At 34.7% G+C, this 20,279-nt stretch overlaps 1 protein-coding gene across 1 annotated transcript; it reads right to left on the reverse strand.

The window, feature by feature from the left end:
• Window positions 1-4,240: 4,240 nt before the first annotated feature.
• On the reverse strand, window positions 4,241-4,804 carry LOC116021185 (E3 ubiquitin-protein ligase SIRP1-like). The gene has a single exon (XM_031261799.1). The coding sequence runs from the start codon at window positions 4,764-4,766 to the stop codon at window positions 4,425-4,427; it is 342 nt and encodes a 113-aa protein (XP_031117659.1). The 5' UTR covers window positions 4,767-4,804; the 3' UTR covers window positions 4,241-4,424.
• Between the last annotated feature and the right edge of the window lie 15,475 nt (window positions 4,805-20,279).

Raw genomic sequence — 20,279 nt, forward strand, 5'->3', positions numbered from 1 at the left:
ATAAATAGCCCTGCTTTTATTTGTGTTAGACAGACAATTTTGATAGTAGTAAATTCAAAAATATTGCTTTGGAAATTTCTTCTCCTTGAGTTCTTGAGGAGTATTTTGACTTATCTTGAGACTTTCCCTCCTAAGTGGCGTCTAACTCTTATCTCCATCCTTAGAGTGGCGAGACTTTGCACCACCACACTCCGACCTTTATTTCCATCACCCAACCGTTTTCTTCCTTAGCTGGAGCCCACAACATCCTGTAGACTTAAGATTAGTTCGATGAAGTTGGATCACCTATGTTTTAAAAAAAAAAAAAATAAACAAAAGGCCTACAAAGACTCTGTGAAACATGCAACTCTAAGTGCATTGAATGTTATCTTTAAATAATTAGATTGTGTTTCCTAATCTTTTCTTTATTATTTTCTAATCTCCTCAATTAATGTTTTATTTCATTTATTTTTTATTGTTCCCCAAATGTATAAAGTAATTTCATTTTTGTAGTATTCATTTCTTTATTTATTTTTTTTAAATACCAGTTAGTAAACGCATATAAAGATCAAAAATGAAACCTCACTAAAAACAATATTTAAATTGGGGTATGATTTTTAATTATAAAAATATTTTATTACTTTGATTGGTATATAATATATTTGGTTCATGAAATAGGTCATGAATGGAATAACATTCTTGGGAATAGACCTATTCCATTGTTTGTTTTGGTCATTTTGTCATGGAAATAATATTCCTATGAATGACCATTCCTATGGGGCACACCACTCAGTGTTAGAAAATGGACCACAATGAAAATACACAAAAACACAATGTAAATTGGGTGTCACTAGACTACAAGGTCTTTGCCATATATAACTTATTTCAAATACGGCATGTTTGGTTCAGAATTGACTTGGCATATATAACTCAGCTTTGCCACTAGACCACAAGCTTTTTCAAATACGGAGTATATATTTATAATTTATTTTGTCAGCATCCTCTCACATGAAGGCAAAGCTAGTTGATGATTGACTTGTACAGTTATTCTTCAAATAAAGCAATTTTATTTCTTTTGAAAAATAACAGGTACACTAAATATAACTTTGGGAAATTGATCAATATGACTTTGGGAAATTGATCAATTTTATTTCTTTTGAAAAATAACAAGTACACTAAATAGTTTAATTATGATATTAAGTAATTAATGAAGAATACATTACAATGAATGACCTATGAGACATGATTCGTGAGACGAGTCAGATGAAGATAGAAAGTTAATACTTATACTGAAACATGTAATACTAATAAGGAATAAAATGTTTCTTACTTATAAGGGAAAATGAAATACTATTTTTTAGAAAAATATAATTCTTTTAAATAAAAATATAAAATTATTATTATTATTATTATATATATATATATATATATATTAAAAACATTACACTTTCTCTTATAAGTATCAAATACTTTATTCCTTTTTAGTATTACATTTTGTAGTATAGATATTGCATTTTATTTTGACCTGATCTATCTCACACAGATTTTTACTCATTATAATTAGAATTATCTATGCACTTATAAAATTAACAATTACTACTTTTAATTATTCCATATATATTAACAAATAGAAAAACAAACAAAAAAAAAAACGAAAACAAAGAACACTAAATAAAAGGGGACAAAATCCGCATATCTAGATTCTAGAAAGGTCAACTATTTAAAAAAAAATGAAATATGTACTCCAAGGGAGTAAAACTCCCGCCACATGTCTTGATTTTATTAGAGGAAGATAAAAAGAAAGTAATAAAATCTGTGGCCCACATAATTTTGAATGAATCAAAGAGTGACATGTAAGTCAGGAGTATAAAATGGAGTAAAATGTGGGAGTTCATGTAGTATTACTCAAAAAAAAAAATAGTAAAAGAAAGGAGGAGAAGAGGAAGTAAACCAATGAATCCAAGAAGAATACCAAAGTATGGAGTAATGAAGAAAAAGGATAAGTCAAACACCTATGCTCAGTTGACACCTTATGACTTTTTATGATAGAAAGTCACAAGGTCAAATTTTGATGGTAGAGTAACATTGTGAAAAATTACAAATTTTGAATATCTTTAAAAGAATTAGAAAAAATGGTCAAATAGGTCATCTAACTATATATCAAAGCAATTTGGCCCTCGAACTAAACAAAACTTCCAATTAGGCCCTTAAACTTTTTAAAATTGTGCAATTAACCTAAACTTCCAATTAGACTCTTAAACTTGTTAAAATTGTGCAATTAACCTATACGTAGATTAATATTTTTAAAAATTATATATTTTAAATGATCAAAATAATCATCTTAAAAAAAAAAAAAAAAAAAAAAAAAAAAAAAAGCAGCAATTTGGCTGCCATGATAGTGGGTCGTCCATGGGGCAAAACCAAAGCCAAGGAAGCTCCAAGGCTATGCGCCATTACCGTAATGCTAAGCTATTAGCCTCTGTAATTCTTTATCAACAGGTTCACTTCCGCACAGCACTTGTTCGCGAGCAGAGTTGGTGCAGAAGGAAATAATTAAGTTATGAAAACGAAATATATCACATCAGAAACTAATTCAGATATAAATGGGGTTAGGATTTAACCCATCGCATCATGCCAAGTGGGAGCAGAGTCTAAAATAGGAAAATGAGGCAGCGACTTTGAGACTGCAAGCTCATCACAAACAGAATTGAAGAGGAAAATGGCAAACTTGATTAGGCTACCAAACCATATTTAGTGAAATTCTGTTATGGATAACTAACTGTGTCTTTCTCTAAACAAATATTATCCCCTCAAACCATCCTAAACTTTGTATTAAATTTTTGTCCGATATAATATTCCTATCATTTTATTAATTTGTGGTGCGATGAAGGTATAATTTACATGTATAGACGCGACGTAATTATCGAAATATAAAGATTTGTAATAATTTTTCTGTAAAGCATGCCCATTCAACGAAATATTAATTATAAAAGATTTAATAAGAACAATGCCATATTTACCGTGGCGGAGCTATGTGTTAACTAGTGAGGTTAATTGACCTCACTCAGCTTTGGTTGTTTACTACTTATATACACATTTTTTTTACAAATTTTAAAATTGAACCACTAAAATATATATAATGGGGTCCATTTTATCCTTTTAAATTTTCACCTGTGGATATTTAGGCATTTGATAGTCAACTTGAGACTTATATCTTTGATGTGCAATCTAACTCTACATTTTCTAATATCCAAGAGGTTGGTTCTCATGTTGAAAAACTAGTGGAGACAGAAAAATAGTGTTATCATTTAGTTTAATTACTCGTGAAATTAGCTTTTATGTTATCATTGACAACAGCAAGTGTTGAAAGAGTTTTTTAGTAATGAAAATAGTGAATAATAGACTGGACAATCTAATGAGAGAAAATTGATGAATGATTGTTTGGTTACTTTTATTGAAAGGAATGTGCTTGAAAGCATTGATAAAGAAAAAAATATACAACATTTTCAAAGACATTTATTTTTAAATATAACTTATAATTATATTTTTATATCATTGAGAGTAATATTAACTATAGTATATTGAGACCATTGAATTTTAATCCTGACTCTGCTAGCGTATATTTATTTATTATTAATACAAGAAGCAAATGATATATACAATTGGACTGAGAATCATGACATGATGGCAAGTGATAGCAAACCAAAGAAAAATACTTTCTTCATCTTCTAAAATTATCTTTTATGTTCACATCATTGTTGATTATTTATAAATTGGTTAATTCAATCATAAGTTAATTAAATATTGAGCTATCATATAAAGAATTCATGCAATTATTAAGTTCAAAAAAATAGTTGTCCGCACGAGCTTAGCTCAATGGTTCAATAGGAGACAGTGTGGAAATTATGCCTCAAAGTAGGTAAATTCTTGTACTCACTGGCATTTGGCATTGTATAGTGAGCCATTGAGCATTAAGTCGATTTACATCCTTATAAATGCTCTGTCGGGCCGAGGTGGGTGTCAAAACAAAAAAAAGTTTAATGCAATAATTATATGTTGGCAGTTGAAAATGTAGTATAATTGAAGTCTAAAATAGGAAATGGGGTTCCGAGTGAGACTGCAAATTCATAGAGAGAGAGAAATCAAAAGAAAATACTATGTGGTAAAATGAAAAAGAAAAAGAAAAAAAAAACATGTTTAGATAGAAGAGGTAGAATAAAATAGAAAATTGGGATGATTATAGACAACCAAGTTTGTATGATTGTTTAATATTGCATCGTACTATTAATTTGTGACGTCATTATACAATTAACGTCTAAAAAAACGTCTAACTAATAATATAAAAGTTTGTTACAGAAAGATTTAGTAAAAAAAAAAGGCCTGAAAATAAAAAGATAAAAACTTCTAATGAATGAAACAAAAGGTGTGAACCTCCAACGGACCACCTAATCTTTAGCCGGAGCAGCGGTTAGGTCTGGCCGGCCGGCGGCGGCGGAAGAGACGCCGGAGACTTTGAACCGGCAAAGAGGGCAAGATTTGTGGAGAGAGAGCCACTTTGAGAGGCAATTCTGATGGAAAATATGATCACATGGAAGTTTCTTTCCGCCCACTCCTAATTCAAATCCCTCCATACAAACCGTGCAAACACCGTCTCCGGCGTTGACGGTGGGCAACGACTCTTGAATCCGGTGGCCGGAGTAAACCTCCGAAGAAGATTTCGCCGATTTTTCCACCGTCTCCTCCTCCGCCGGCGGCGGCGACCACAGCAACGTTAAAGCCATGTCCATGTCGAAAAGTTGGTCTAAAGCAATGTTGTGTTGTGACATGCTGGTAGTTTTCTGTATCCAACAGCGCAGTGGAAAATGGTGTTTAAATAAAAGAACAAATTTCTTTCAACTCCCCCAATTTTTAGTCGGCAACAAATGAGTCCCTCTTGTTTCATAATTTATCCATTTACCCCTTAATACAACAGAGCTGATCAAGCTCCCAAGAACTTAGCTTAGTTGGTTCGTCACTTGACTTAAAAAATCATGACTAGAAACAACAATGCGAGGTTCGAATTTTACTGGAAGCATGTATGAAAAAAAAGTCTAATTATGTTAGAAGGTTTGGATGAGATTCCTTGTAAGACTATAATCTGATCAATGGGGTCGTAATTTACCTCCGCAGTGATTCTATGAGCGGGATCCTATAGGCTTCGGATTAGTTTGGTCAAATTGGATCACTTAAGTTTTTAAAAAATAAAAAATAAAAATAGAAGGTCATCAAGACTGTGTGAAACATGCAACTGCTGCCCTAAACGCATTTGTTTAAAAAATATTAAAAATACCAGTTAGTAAACGCATATAAAGAGATTAAAAATAAAAATTAAGCCTCACTAAAAACAATATTTTAATTGGGGTATGATTTTTAATTATAAAAATGTTTTTAAGGTATTGTATTTGCTGTCAGCTTTTGTTATAATTGATAGATATAAAGAAATTATGTATTGTTAGTTCTTTTACTAAAACATAATATTATTATCATTGTCGTATCAAAAGAAAGCTTTTTCAAATATATATTTATAATTTATTTTGTCAGCATCTATAACCTCTCACATGAAGGCGAAGCTAGCTGATTGACTTGTACAGATATTCTGATCTTCAAATAAAGCAAGTATGACTTTGGGAAATTGATCAATTTTATTTCTTTTGAAAAATAACAAGTACACTAAATTGTTTAATTATGATATTAAGTAATAATGAAGAATACATTACAATAAGTGAGCCAAAGACCTTGTGGTCTAGTGGCACCTGGTTTACACTCCCACATGGAAGTTTTTTTTACTTTGAGTCTAATTGCACTTTTGGTATATAGTTGGAGGGCTTATTTGACGCTTATCCCTATATTTTTCAAAAAGATTACACTTTCTCTTATAAATAACAAATACTTTATCCTTATTAGTATTACATAATTACATTTTAAAGGATAAGTATTGTATTTTATTCTTGACCCGACCTCTCTCACGGTTTCACACAAATTTTATGGACTTATAAAATTAACAATTACTACTTTTAATTATTCCATATATATTAACAAATAGAAAAACAAAAAAAAATGAAAAACGAAAACAAAGAACAATAAATAAAAGGGGACAAAATCCTCATATCTAGATCCTAGAGAAGTCAACTATTTTAAAAAATAGTAAAAGAAAGGAGGAGAAGAGGAAGTAAACTGTAAGGAAGCATTCTTGCAGAGATAGAGAAGGAAAAAATATATTGCATTTCTATATTGTATATTGGAGAAGAATACAATGTGTATATATATACACAACTATACTAACGGTAAAGAAAGATGAAGAAGGTAAGAGAACTAATCATATAGGAATTTACCTAAACTATAATCCTAAGAATATGGAAATAATATAATTATGAATATATATGTATATATACAAAAACTGTAGAATAAAATTAATATGGATATTATTCTTCTTCACTCCCCCTCAAGCTTAAGGGTGGTACATGAGCTTGGAAGTGATGGTGTTAAATGTTTGAGGGAGGAGGCCCTTTGTGAAGATGTCGGCCAGTTGTTGATTAGATGGAACAAAAGTGATGCGTAGTGTACCAGAAGTAATCTTTTCTCGAACAAAAATGACAATCAATTTCTATATGCTTGGTTCGTTCATGGAAGACGGGATTGTTGGCAATGTGGAGAGATGCTTGATTGTCACAATGTAGATGTGTTCTAGTTCAGATAAGAGTAGTTGGAGCCATGTAATTTCACTTGCTGCAGTTGCCATGGCACGATATTCAGCTTCAGCAGAGGATCGAGAAATTGTAGTTTGTTTCTTTGTTCTCCAGGATAGCGGACTTGTTCCTAAGAAAGTGCAATATCATGTAGTTGAGCGTCGTGTGATTGGACAAGAGGCCCAATCAGCATCACAATATGCATGTAACTTCAAGGAGTTTTTGGTGGATAATAGGATACCACGAGCAGGAGACATTTTGAGATAGCGCACAACTCGAAGAGCAGCTTGCCAATGTATGTCACGTGGTGCTAACATGAATTGAGAAAGAAGATTCACTGCTTAAGTGATATCTGGTCGAGTGACCGTAAGGTAGAGCAGGCGACCGATCAATCTTCTATATATGGATGGGTCAGTGAGAAGTTCACCGGTATTAGGAGTGAGTTGGTGGTTAACCTCTATGGGAGTTGGGGCAGGTTTGCAAGCTGATAACCCAGTATCGGAGAGAATCTCAAGAGTATATTTCCGTTGATTTAGGAAGATTCTAACAGAGGATCGTGCAACTTCTATTCCAAGAAAGTATTTTAATGGACCCAAGTCTTTGAGTTGGAATTGATGTGCAAGGCAACGCTTGAGGATTGTAATGATAGTCGGATCATTCCCTGTAATCACAATATCATCAACATAAACAAGTAATATGGTTAGAAAATTACCTCGTCTATAAGTGAACATGGAATAATCTGCTTTTGATTGTGTGAAACCGGCATTGGTGAGGGATGTGGAGAAAGTGGTGAACCAGGATCGAGATACCTGTTTAAGCCCATAAAGAGACTTGTGGAGATGACAAACACGATTCTCCCCCTTTCGCGCAAAGCCGGGAGGTAACTGCATATAGACTTCTTCATGAAGAGTGCCATGAAGAAAAACATTAGATACATCAAGTTGATGGGTAGCCCATCCTTTTGCAACTGCGATGCTTAGAACTGTACGGACTGTGACAAGCTTAGTGACAAGGGCAAAGACATCAATAAAGTCCAAGCCTTCAAGTTGAGAGTATCCTTTGGCGACTAGGCGAGCCTTGTATCGCTCTACAGAACCATCAGGGTTATATTTAATACGGTAGACCCATCGACAACCAATGGCAGACTTACCAGGCGGTAGAGTTGTTAAAGACCAAGTGTGATTGTTTTCTAAAGCACGAATTTCCTCGTCCATGGCTTTTTGCCATTTAGGGTCTTTTCGTGCAGTAGAAAAGGAAGAGGGTTCAGTTTCTTTAGAAATGTTGTTTATGAAGGATATGTGGTTGTAGGTGTATGGTTTAAAGTTGAGAAAGTTAGAGATGGGATATTTTGTGGATGTGGTCATGTTGCATTGATAATCAGAGGTAACTAGGAGGCTTTCGTTGCCTTTGAGATCGTTGTAAGATAGGTTGTGCTTGTGTGGGGATGGGTGGGCTAAGTATTGGGAGATTAACATCAGGTGGAGGATTTTCTAGAGGGGCAGGTATGTGTAGAGTGGGGTCAGGAGTATTGGGTATAGGTGGAGTAGTTGGAGTACCGTGTGCTTCAATAGGTTGAATGGGATTTTCAGGGAGAGGTGTGGTAGTTGGGGTATTGTGGGTTCCAATGGATGGTATGGGTAACGGCAATATAGGAGGGAGTGTTGATTGATCAGATGAAGTAGAATCATTCTTAAAAGGAAAAATAGTTTCATAGAAGACAACATCACGGCTTACCAAAATTTTCTGAGAGTCGAGATCATATAACCTGTAAGCTTTTTGACCTTGAGGGTAGCCAAGAAAAATGCAACGCTTGGCCCTAGGATTGAACTTATTAGGATGATATCTTATTGTAGAGGCATAACACAAACAACCAAAAGTACGTAAGGAAGTAAAATCAGGGGAACAACCAAAAAGAATTTCAAAAGGGGTTTTATGTTGTAAGTTGGGAGTAGGGGTACGGTTAATAATGTAAGTAGCGGTTAAAATACAATCACCCCAAAATTTAAGGGGTAGGCCAGCTTGGAAGCGTAGAGCACGTGCCACATTAAGGATATGGCGATGCTTGCGTTCAACAACCCCATTTTGTTGAGGTGTCGCAGGACAACTAAGTTGTTGTAAAATACCATTTTGAAGTAAGATGTTTTGAAATTCAATCTGTGTAAACTCAGAACCATTATCACAACAAAACGTTTTAACACATGTATTGAAATGATTTTTTACATATGCTAAAAAACGAACAAGTAATAAGAAAGCATCAGACTTATATTTCATTAAAAAAGTTCATGTTGCCCTAGAAAAGTCATCAACGATAGTTAAGAAATAATGATGTCCAGTTCGAGTGGGGTTAGAATATTTACCCAAATATCAACATGAATCAAATCAAAGCAAGCAACAGTAGAAGTATGACTAATAGGAAATGATAAACGCGTCTGTTTGGAAATATGACAAACATCACAAGGGTCTTTAAAATCAGAACAACCCAATATAGAAATTAAGTGTTTAAAAACAGAATGTGACGGATGACCAAATCTAGAATGCCATGTATTAGGTGTAATGGTGAGTAATGCAGCGGGGTGTGGTGGAGAACTAAAAAAATATAAACCATTGCGTTCATGGCCCCGACCAATCTCCGTCTTCGTTGAAAGGTCCTGAAACAAACAATAATTAGGAAAGAAAATAACGGTACAATTGGAATCATTAGCCAATTTTTGTACAGATAATAAGTTAAATTTAAATTTCGGTATAAAACATCAAGTAAAATGACATTCGAAGATAGACGAGCATTACCAATACCATGAACAGGAACCGTAGCACCATTTGGAACAGTTATTAGTCACCATATTATTAGGCATAGATAATTTATTAAAAATAGATGGGTTAAAATAGACGTGATCAGTAGCACCTGTGTCAATGACCCATTCATTTGAAAAATTAAAAAAAGAAGTTAGAGCAATAGACTTACCAACAAGGTTTGCTTTAGGCTCCTTTACCTCTCGTAAAAGTCGAAGTAAATGCTGAATTGAATCGGAAGAGATTTCTGATGAAGTGGATGGTGTCACCATAGGTTGGCTATTTGTATTACCTTTTTTGTAAAATTTGTGCCCAGGAGGATATCCATGCAGCTTGTAACAAAATTTTTGTGTGTGGCCAGGGATCCCACAGTGTGCGCATTTTGTCCGAGATCGATTATTGTTAGAATGTGAAGTGGAAGAAGATGTATGGACATTACTTGCAGATGATAGGTTGGCAACAGCAACAAATTGTGGGTGTTGTGTATTTGTAGTTTGAAGAGCAGAATGCTCTGTAGAATGTCCACCATTGCTACTTTGTACACGTTGGGATTCATCTTGTAGCAGTAAGTTGTATGCATTTTTCACAGTGGGAAGATTTTCATTGAGCAGCAATTGGCTCCGCGGTTGAGCGAAAGTTTCCCGAAGGCCCATGAGAAATTGCATCAATCGGCGACGTTCAATTTGCGCAATGTAAGTATGTCGAGCAGCGCATGAACATTTAGGAGGAGGATCTAACAGATTTAATTCATCCCAAAGGGCACTCAACTGATTGTGGTAATCTGCGATGGATGCATCATTTTGGTAACAAGTTGCAATGCGTTTCTCAATATCATAGATACGAGGTCCATTTGACGTAAAGAAACGATCTTTTAAATCTGTCCAAACTGATGCAGCATCTGGGGCATATAAAACTGTGTGAGCAAGTGATGAATGAATGGAATTAAGAAGCCAGGACATCACCATGTTGTTTACTCGGTTCCAACGAGCATGGTCGGGATGAGTAGAATCTGGCATGGGAAGGGAGCCATCAACAAAACAGAACTTATTGCGGCCTTTCAAAGCCATCGTGACTGCTCGAGCCCATGGATTATAGTTTTCAATGCTGGTAAGAACGTTGCCAACAAGAGTGATGCCTGTACCATCAGAAGAATGGAGATAATATGGACTCTCCGCATCAAAAGGAACAACATGGTGTTGTGATTGTTTTGTAGAAGTTGAGTCATCATTAGTATTAATGATGATGGGATTTGTGTGCTGGTTTGAAGAATCTGTTGGTGAAGGGGTGGCCATGGCGTGAGGTGATATGGCCAGGAAAAAAAATTGCAGCAGAAAGCTTAATTAACAAAGAAAGGGAAAAAAAATTCTACTGATACCATGTAAGGAAGCATTCTTGCAGAGATAGAGAAGGAAAAAATATATTGCATTTCTATATTGTATATTGGAGAAGAATACAATGTGTGTATATATACACAACTATACTAACGGTAAAGAAAGATGAAGAAGGTAAGAGAACTAATCATCTAGGAATTTACCTAAACTATAATCCTAAGAATATGGAAATAATATAATTATGAATATATATGTATATATACAAAAACTGTAGAATAAAATTAATATGGATATTATTCTTCTTCATAAACCAATGAATCCAAGAAGAATACCAATGTACGGATCGGAGTAATGAAGAAAAAGGATAAACGAAACATCTTGTGCTCAAGTTGATATTTCTGTGATTCTTTTTTAAGGAAGGTCAATTCCAGTAGCAGGTTAACATTGTAAAAGTACAAAAATTTGAAATATCTTTTAAAAGAATTATACACACATATACATAGAGTTAATATCCAATTTAGTCGTTGATTATAGTGATTTTTCTCGATTTAGTCCTAAATGACTTTTTGAGCTTAATTTGGTCTTCAACTTTGATGGTTTTACCCAATTGAATTTTTTGCTGTTAGAATTAATGACTAAATTTAGAAAAATCAATATAGTCGAAGATTAAATTGGGTGAAATTACTACTGTCAAAGACTAACTTGGATAAACTACTATGGTTGAGGACTAAATTAGGTGTTAATAGATGTGAAATTACCAAGTTATTTTAACAGAGGGCTCAATTGAGAAAACTATCAAAATCGAAGATTTAATTAAACACAAAAGTTCATTTGTGACTAAATTGAGAAAAATTCACTATAATCGATGACTAATTTGTGTATAGACGATGACTAAATAAAAAAAAAATTTCAATATAATGATATCTTATTTCTTATATATATTTAAATTCTAATTAATATATGTTCATCACTTCTCAAGTAAATTAAGTTGATTGTGATATCTTCGATATCAATCAATGTATTTAAAAAATTTACTTTTTGTCAAAATTGTATCCCATAAGAATAATTGCTTAGTCCCACGCATCATGCATGTGAAGTGCCAGAGTGGTTCATTAACAAATTGACATTTAAAAGCTTTAATTGTATCTTCCAAAAAAAAAAAGAAAACTTTAATTGACTATTTTACTTAATCATCCACGTTATAAAATCTCTATCCTATCATTTACATGTGGCTATAGGCGGTGCCGCGGTGATACGCAGCTACCCTAATTAAGATCACATTTCAACTTAAACATTAATTTTTTTTTTTTTTATATTTTGAATGCTACTGACTCAGTTACACTGTAGTATCTGTTCACCTATATTTTCTCAACTTATTAAAGCACAAAAAGTCATGACCTCTCATATGTGTAAGTCACTACATGTTATCTGATAGTAGCTTAAATTATGGAAAAATAACTAATTAATTTTTAATATTATAAAAGAATTATAATCTACTTTTATTTACTTATCTTGTGTTGTTTGCTGGCTAATATGCAAAATCATAGCTTATCTGATCTAGTACATACCAACGAATAGTGATTGTGAGTTTTCTTTGTGATTAAAATATTAATAATAATTTTACGAGACGATGAAGGAAGGTTTCTTGCTGCAAAGAATGTGTGTACTCCTGGAAACTACATGGTTAAAGAGGCTGAGGCTTTAAGTCTTTGGGAAGCTCTAAGCTGGCTGAAGGACACGGGTATGGGAAACGTTGATGTTGAAATGGATTCCCAGGCTTTAAGTCTTTGGGAAGCTCTAAGCTGGCCCACACTGTTGCTAGGAAGGCCTCTTCTGAGTCAGGTTGCGAGGAATGATTTGATATTCCCCCTTCTTTTCTTGTTGACATTCTTGATCATGATTTAATGCATTAATCCTTTATTCTAAAAGAAAATATTAATAATAATTTTAAATAATTAATGATTGGAAAGAGTTCTCTTTTCACTTTGTTTTTTAGAATAATGGAGAAAAAGTAAATTTTTGAGCCTTATAATAATTACTAGTTTTATACGCGCATTGCGCTGGGTTAATGCCCAATGTTTATATTTAAATAAATATTTGAAACTATATCAATGCAAGATTATATAGGAGAAGTTTATATATGGGTAATTGAATGTCGAATTTTTTTATTTAAATGTCTAACTCAAAGTATATGAATCCAAGATAATATAGAAAATTCATTATAATTATTACTAAAATAAATGTTTGCAACCTTGTAAAATCGATAGTCTAAATATTTGGTCTAAAAATGATAGTCTAAATAAATACTACTTTTCATTTGAATTTTTCTAAGTGTTCTTAATTCTCTTTTGAGTAACATTGTCATTGTGTTCATCTTTACTATTTGTTCTCTTCCTTTTTGTTGGTAGTGCGTTATTTGCAATTCGGTTATTGTTGGTAGCATAGATGACAACGTCATGCAATAATGAGATTATGATATAGGAGCAATGGACTTTCCTTTAGGTGTTCTGCTTGGGGTTTATTTGGTTCAACCATTATTGTTGAATGAGTTATTGTGGATAAAGAAATACCTAGTTTAAGAAAAAAAGATTAAATAAATTAATAGAAATTTGAAAATTTAAAATATTATATATTCCAAAGATATTAAAAGGTAGTTTCTCGCTTCAATTTGCTGGGTAATGGGTTCTTTGAGTACTTTCGTTGTCAACAAATCCCCCAAGTAGTTAATATGTTTGGTTTCAAATTATTCTTTTTTATTTTTTTCATGATATTAAAGAAATACATATGTATCATTTTTTGGTGTAACTACTAATTTATTTAATTCAATAAGAGTAAAATAGAGCGATTCCGCTTCAATTTGTTGGGTTATTTGAGTACTCTCTTTGTCAACCAATCCCCGAGTAGTTAATATAATTAGATTCAAATTATTTTAAAATTTATTTTTCATAGTATTAATAATATACTTGGTAAATAAATATATAACATTATTTTGTACTATAACTTTGATATTTAATTACAATTGATATTGTAAAAATAAGATAATGGACAATGTAATGAATATCAATTGATAAAATTGATTGTAAAGAATCTTTGCATGAGAGAAAATAAAGACAATATAACTAATGCAATTATTTCTCTTATTTAATTTAATTTTTTGATAATGAATAATTTTTTCAAATAAAGGTATTGTAGACACATAATTCTAAATTAAAGAAATAAATATTTATCATGTTTTGTTGTAGCTACTAATTTATTTAATTTAAGAAGAGTAAATAGAGTGAGAAACTTAATTATGTCAAATTTGATTGAGATGAGGTTCGAACCTAAGATCTTTCTTATAGAAATTAATGGGTAAGTTAAAAGTTAACGGAATATTAACGGAGAAGAGAATATCTAACGGAAAACTTAACGGATAATCATAAAAGTAAGGTTAAATTAGGTAATCTTTATTAATAATATTAATCTGAATTATCTTAACCATCTATTTGATTAAATAATTCATCTGAACCATCTATTTGATTAAATAATTTGACCGCCATTTTTTCTACCCATTTTGGGCCTAACTCTCTTTGGCTCTTATTAGTATAGTAGATTATACGATTAAATTGAATTGATTAGTACTCAAAAAAAAATTGAATTGATTAAACTTAGTAGTCTACTTATTAATTACCAATAGAGTACGATCACCTAAAGAAAAATAATTGATTTGTATATAAGTGTCCTTACGTCAAATAATGTTACACACACATATGTGGGTAGTACAATTGATTCATGGTTAAATGTTATAAATGATTAATTGGTACAAGTTAGAGTATTGACTTAATTATTTGTCACATTAGACTAAGTTTAAGATTTAATTAGTATTTTTATATACTGCCTAGACTTGTTTCTGGAGCTGTCTCAGGATCTGGTCAGAATTAATCTTGGTTTGTGCTAGAATTGTGGAAATGATTTAAATTTATGGTGATGAGCTTTTAGTGGAAATCTAACGCATGAAAAATAGCAGCCAGGAGTTTATTGAGTTTCGTGTATAAAAGGAGGAGTTCCTATTCACTTGAACTTCACGAATTACGAATGAATTATAAGTGTGAATTGATCAAATCTTCCAGCTACATTTATTTTATCATATCTATATTTTCGAAGGATCATATTATGAGCATTTCGTATTCTCTACGTCTTTGGAGAATGGCAAAAACTTATATGAGACCGTCTCACCATGAGGCGGGTCGGGTCAAGATGGAAATGTAACACTTATATGCACAAATGTCATACTTATATGTTCAAATGTAATTGTTAGAATATGATATATTGATATGTGGCTCAAATTAATCTTGGACCATTCCTCCAATGATTTCGCATGCATGCTCACGTTCCTACACTTCTCCACCGCTATTGTTGGATTTCCTTGTGTTTGTCGCATTTCACTCAATTTTGTAATGTANTACCTCACGTAGCATACATATATATTATTTATTCTTTAATTCTTTTTGAGTGATAATATATATATATTCTATTTTATTATTTTGTCATTATTATATATTTTCCCTATTATTTAACTTCTATAATTCTCAATTTTCGATTATTCGCTTCTGCATTATTCCGCTATATTCCTAACAAGTGGTATCAAAGCCTGGTTTAATTGAGAATTATTTTCAAAGATGTCGACTGTTACCAAGTTCGATATCGAGAAGTTCGACGGGAAAATTAGCTTTTCTATCTGGAAGGTTCAGATGGAAGCCATTCTGACCCAGAACGGTTTGAAGAGAGCGCTAGCTGGGAAGAAGAAGAAACCGGCTACAATGACAGATGAAGATTGGGAAGATTTAGATGACAAGGCACGCTCAACCATTCAATTGTGCCTGTCTAAATCGGTTCTACGTGAGGTGATAGGTGAGACGACTACGTCAGGTTTATGGTCCGAGCTGGATTCGCGCTACATGGACAAATCTCTGGCGAACAAGCTGCGCCTGAAGGAGCGGCTGTACACAATCCGTATGACGGAAGGTACTTCAATTCAGTCTCATTTGGATGAATTCAATTCTATCTTATTGGACTTGGAAAATATTGATGTCGTAATTGACGATGAGGATCGTGCTATTTTATTGCTTGTTTCTCTCCCTGAATCATACAAGCATTTCAAAGAAATTATACTGTATGGTAATTCTCTTGGAGTCCTAACTTTCGACAGTGTTAAGTCGAACCTACTGTCCAAAGAAAAATTTGACTTAGAAACTAAGTCTGGGGACAAAGGTGAAGGCTTGATTGTTAGGGGTCGTTCAGTTGAAACGGAGAGTAGCAATAAAAAATCTAGATCCAAGTCCAAAGGACGTAAGTCCAACAAATCCTGTAAGTACTGCAAGAAGCATGGTCATGATGTGACTGAATGCTTCAAACTGAAGAACAAACAAGAGAGAGAAAAGAAGTCTGCTGAAGCTAGTGTTGTTGAGAGTGATTCAGAAGGCGATGTGATGTTATCTGTTAGCTCCGGTGACAAACGGAGCGACACTGAGTGGATTCTGGACTCTGGTTGTACATTCCACATGTGTCCACACAAAGACTGGTTCATCTCTCTGGAACTAGTTGATGGTGGAGTTGTCTTGATGGGTAATGATGCCCAATGCAAGGTTAGTGGAATTGGAAGTGTTCATATCAAAACTCATGATAACGTTATCAGGACTCTTACCAATGTTCGGTATATTCCTGATTTGAAACGCAATCTGATTTCATTGGGCACCTTGGAATCTCTGGGGTGCAAGTACACAGCTGAAGGTGGAGTTCTGAAAGTTATTAAAGGCTCTCTTGTTCTTATGAAAGCTTCTCGTTCTGGAAGCTTGTACGTGTTGCATGGCAGTACAGTGACAGGTTCAGTTGCGGTATCCTCATCGGTGTCTGATGCTGATCTCACTCAACTATGGCATATGCGTCTGGGGCATATAAGTGAGAAAGGCATGCATATCCTGAGCAAGAAAGGCCTCCTCGGTTCAGGTACGGGTAAATTACAATTTTGTGAGCATTGTGTTTTTGGGAAACAAAAGAGAGTTAGTTTCTCTACTGCTACACACCGTACTAAAGATGTATTGGAATATATACATTCTGATTTATGGGGACCGACTAAATTCCAGTCTATGGGAGGCTGTAGATATTTTATGTCTATTATTGATGACTTTTCTCGTAAAGTCTGGGTCTATTTCCTGAAACATAAAAATCATGCATTTTCTATTTTCAAAAAGTGGAAAATTCTCGTTGAGACTCAGACAGGAAAAAAGGTCAAGAAGCTCAGGACAGACAATGGCTTGGAGTTCTGTGAGTCAGATTTCACTGAGTTCTGTGCAGCACAAGGNGAAGGTACTTCAATTCAGTCTCATTTGGATGAATTCAATTCTATCTTATTGGACTTGGAAAATATTGATGTCGTAATTGACGATGAGGATCGTGCTATTTTATTGCTTGTTTCTCTCCCTGAATCATACAAGCATTTCAAAGAAATTATACTGTATGGTAATTCTCTTGGAGTCCTAACTTTCGACAGTGTTAAGTCGAACCTACTGTCCAAAGAAAAATTTGACTTAGAAACTAAGTCTGGGGACAAAGGTGAAGGCTTGATTGTTAGGGGTCGTTCAGTTGAAACGGAGAGTAGCAATAAAAAATCTAGATCCAAGTCCAAAGGACGTAAGTCCAACAAATCCTGTAAGTACTGCAAGAAGCATGGTCATGATGTGACTGAATGCTTCAAACTGAAGAACAAACAAGAGAGAGAAAAGAAGTCTGCTGAAGCTAGTGTTGTTGAGAGTGATTCAGAAGGCGATGTGATGTTATCTGTTAGCTCCGGTGACAAACGGAGCGACACTGAGTGGATTCTGGACTCTGGTTGTACATTCCACATGTGTCCACACAAAGACTGGTTCATCTCTCTGGAACTAGTTGATGGTGGAGTTGTCTTGATGGGTAATGATGCCCAATGCAAGGTTAGTGGAATTGGAAGTGTTCATATCAAAACTCATGATAACGTTATCAGGACTCTTACCAATGTTCGGTATATTCCTGATTTGAAACGCAATCTGATTTCATTGGGCACCTTGGAATCTCTGGGGTGCAAGTACACAGCTGAAGGTGGAGTTCTGAAAGTTATTAAAGGCTCTCTTGTTCTTATGAAAGCTTCTCGTTCTGGAAGCTTGTACGTGTTGCATGGCAGTACAGTGACAGGTTCAGTTGCGGTATCCTCATCGGTGTCTGATGCTGATCTCACTCAACTATGGCATATGCGTCTGGGGCATATAAGTGAGAAAGGCATGCATATCCTGAGCAAGAAAGGCCTCCTCGGTTCAGGTACGGGTAAATTACAATTTTGTGAGCATTGTGTTTTTGGGAAACAAAAGAGAGTTAGTTTCTCTACTGCTACACACCGTACTAAAGATGTATTGGAATATATACATTCTGATTTATGGGGACCGACTAAATTCCAGTCTATGGGAGGCTGTAGATATTTTATGTCTATTATTGATGACTTTTCTCGTAAAGTCTGGGTCTATTTCCTGAAACATAAAAATCATGCATTTTCTATTTTCAAAAAGTGGAAAATTCTCGTTGAGACTCAGACAGGAAAAAAGGTCAAGAAGCTCAGGACAGACAATGGCTTGGAGTTCTGTGAGTCAGATTTCACTGAGTTCTGTGCAGCACAAGGAATTGCCAGGCACAAGACCTTGCCTGGAAAACCCCAGCAGAATGGTGTTGCCGAACGTATGAATAGGACTCTATTAGAGAGAGCTCGTTGTATGCTCTCTAATGCTGGGTTATGGAAGCGGCGTGATTTTTGGGCCGAGGCCGTTTCTACTGCATCCTATTTGGTAAATAGGTCTCCACATTCATCCCTCGATTTCAAAATTCCAGAAGAAGTTTAGTCAGGTAATCCTGTTGACTACTCTATATTACAAGTTTTTGGATGTCCTGCTTATGCTCATTCCAGTACGGGTAAATTAAACCCGAGAGCTGTCAAATGCATTTTCCTTGGTTATGCTTCTGAGTCAAAAGGGTATCGTCTGTGGTCTTCTGATTCTCACAAGATCGTTCTAAGCCGAGATATCACTTTTGATGAAAATGCACTACTTTCTTCTGGAAAAGATTGTGTTGTTCCCAGTACAGGTGATATGCATAGTACTGGTGAGAAGGTGGAGTTTGAGTTCAGGCCTACTGATAGTATTACTACCACTGATGGTAATACTAAAGATGATGCATCTACTAGCACTGCGCCTCTCGTTCAGCCACAGCGAGAGCACTCTATTGCCCAAGACCGACCTAGGAGGACAATTAAAAAACCTGCTAGGTATGCTAGTGATGATGAAACCCACTTGGTTGCTTATGCTCTTTCAGTTGCACAAGAGGTTGATGGTGATCCGTCCTGCTATTCTGAGGCTATTTCTTGTGCCAACTCATCCAAGTGGTTGCTTGCTATGCAAGAGGAGATAGAAAGTCTCCATAAGAATGAAACTTGGGAGCTGGTAGAGTTGCCAAAAGGTAAACGCCCATTGAGCTGTAAGTGGATTTACAAGAAGAAAGAAGGCATCCCTGGGGTTGAGAAAGCACGGTGGAAAGCACGGTTGGTTGTTCGAGGTTTCGATCAACGTGAAGGTATTGACTTTAACGAGATCTTTTCTCCTGTTGTTCGTCATACCTCTATACGTGTACTACTTGCTTTTGTTGCTCTTTTTGATTTGGAGTTGGAGCAACTTGATGTAAAGACTGCATTCCTACATGGAGAGCTTGATGAAGAGCTTTACATGTACCAACCTGAGGGGTTTGAGGTTCCTGGAAAGGAACATTGTGTTTGCCGTCTACAGAAGTCTCTTTATGGGTTAAAGCAAGCTCCAAGGCAATGGTACAAGCGGTTTGATGCTTGTATGCTAGGGCAAGGATTCTCAAGAAGCCAATATGACAGTTGTGTCTATTTCAAAGAATTTTCTAATGGGTCTTTTGTTTACCTTCTACTTTATGTTGATGATATGCTCATTGCTTCCCCTGACATGTCTCTTGTTGAGAAGTTGAAGTCTCAACTAAGCAATGAGTTTGAGATGAAAGATCTTGGTGCAGCAAAGAAGATTCTTGGCATGGAGATACACAGGGATCGTCAAGCTGGTAAACTTTATCTATCCCAGAAAAAGTATGTTGAGAAGGTGCTTGATCGATTCAATATGTCTAATTGTAAGCCTGTGTCTACTTCACTTGGTGCACATTTTAAGTTGTCTTCTGATTCATGCCCTAAATCTGATGTTGATGTGGCTTATATGTCAAAAGTTCCTTACTCTAGTGCTGTTGGTAGTCTTATGTATGCTATGGTGTGCACTAGACCTGATTTGGCTCATGCTGTAAGTGTTGTGAGCCGTTATATGCACAACCCTGGTAAGGAACATTGGAACGCTGTTAAATGGATTCTACGGTACCTAAAAGGTACTTCCTCTTT

The sequence above is a fragment of the Ipomoea triloba genome, chromosome 5, assembly GCF_003576645.1.
Source record: "Ipomoea triloba cultivar NCNSP0323 chromosome 5, ASM357664v1".
Taxonomy (NCBI): Eukaryota; Viridiplantae; Streptophyta; class Magnoliopsida; order Solanales; family Convolvulaceae; genus Ipomoea; species Ipomoea triloba.

Excerpts from the sequence above, each read along its gene's own strand:
- LOC116021185 (XM_031261799.1), bottom strand. The coding sequence starts at position 4,766 with ATGGACATGGCTTTAACGTTGCTGTGGTCGCCGCCGCCGGCGGAGGAG.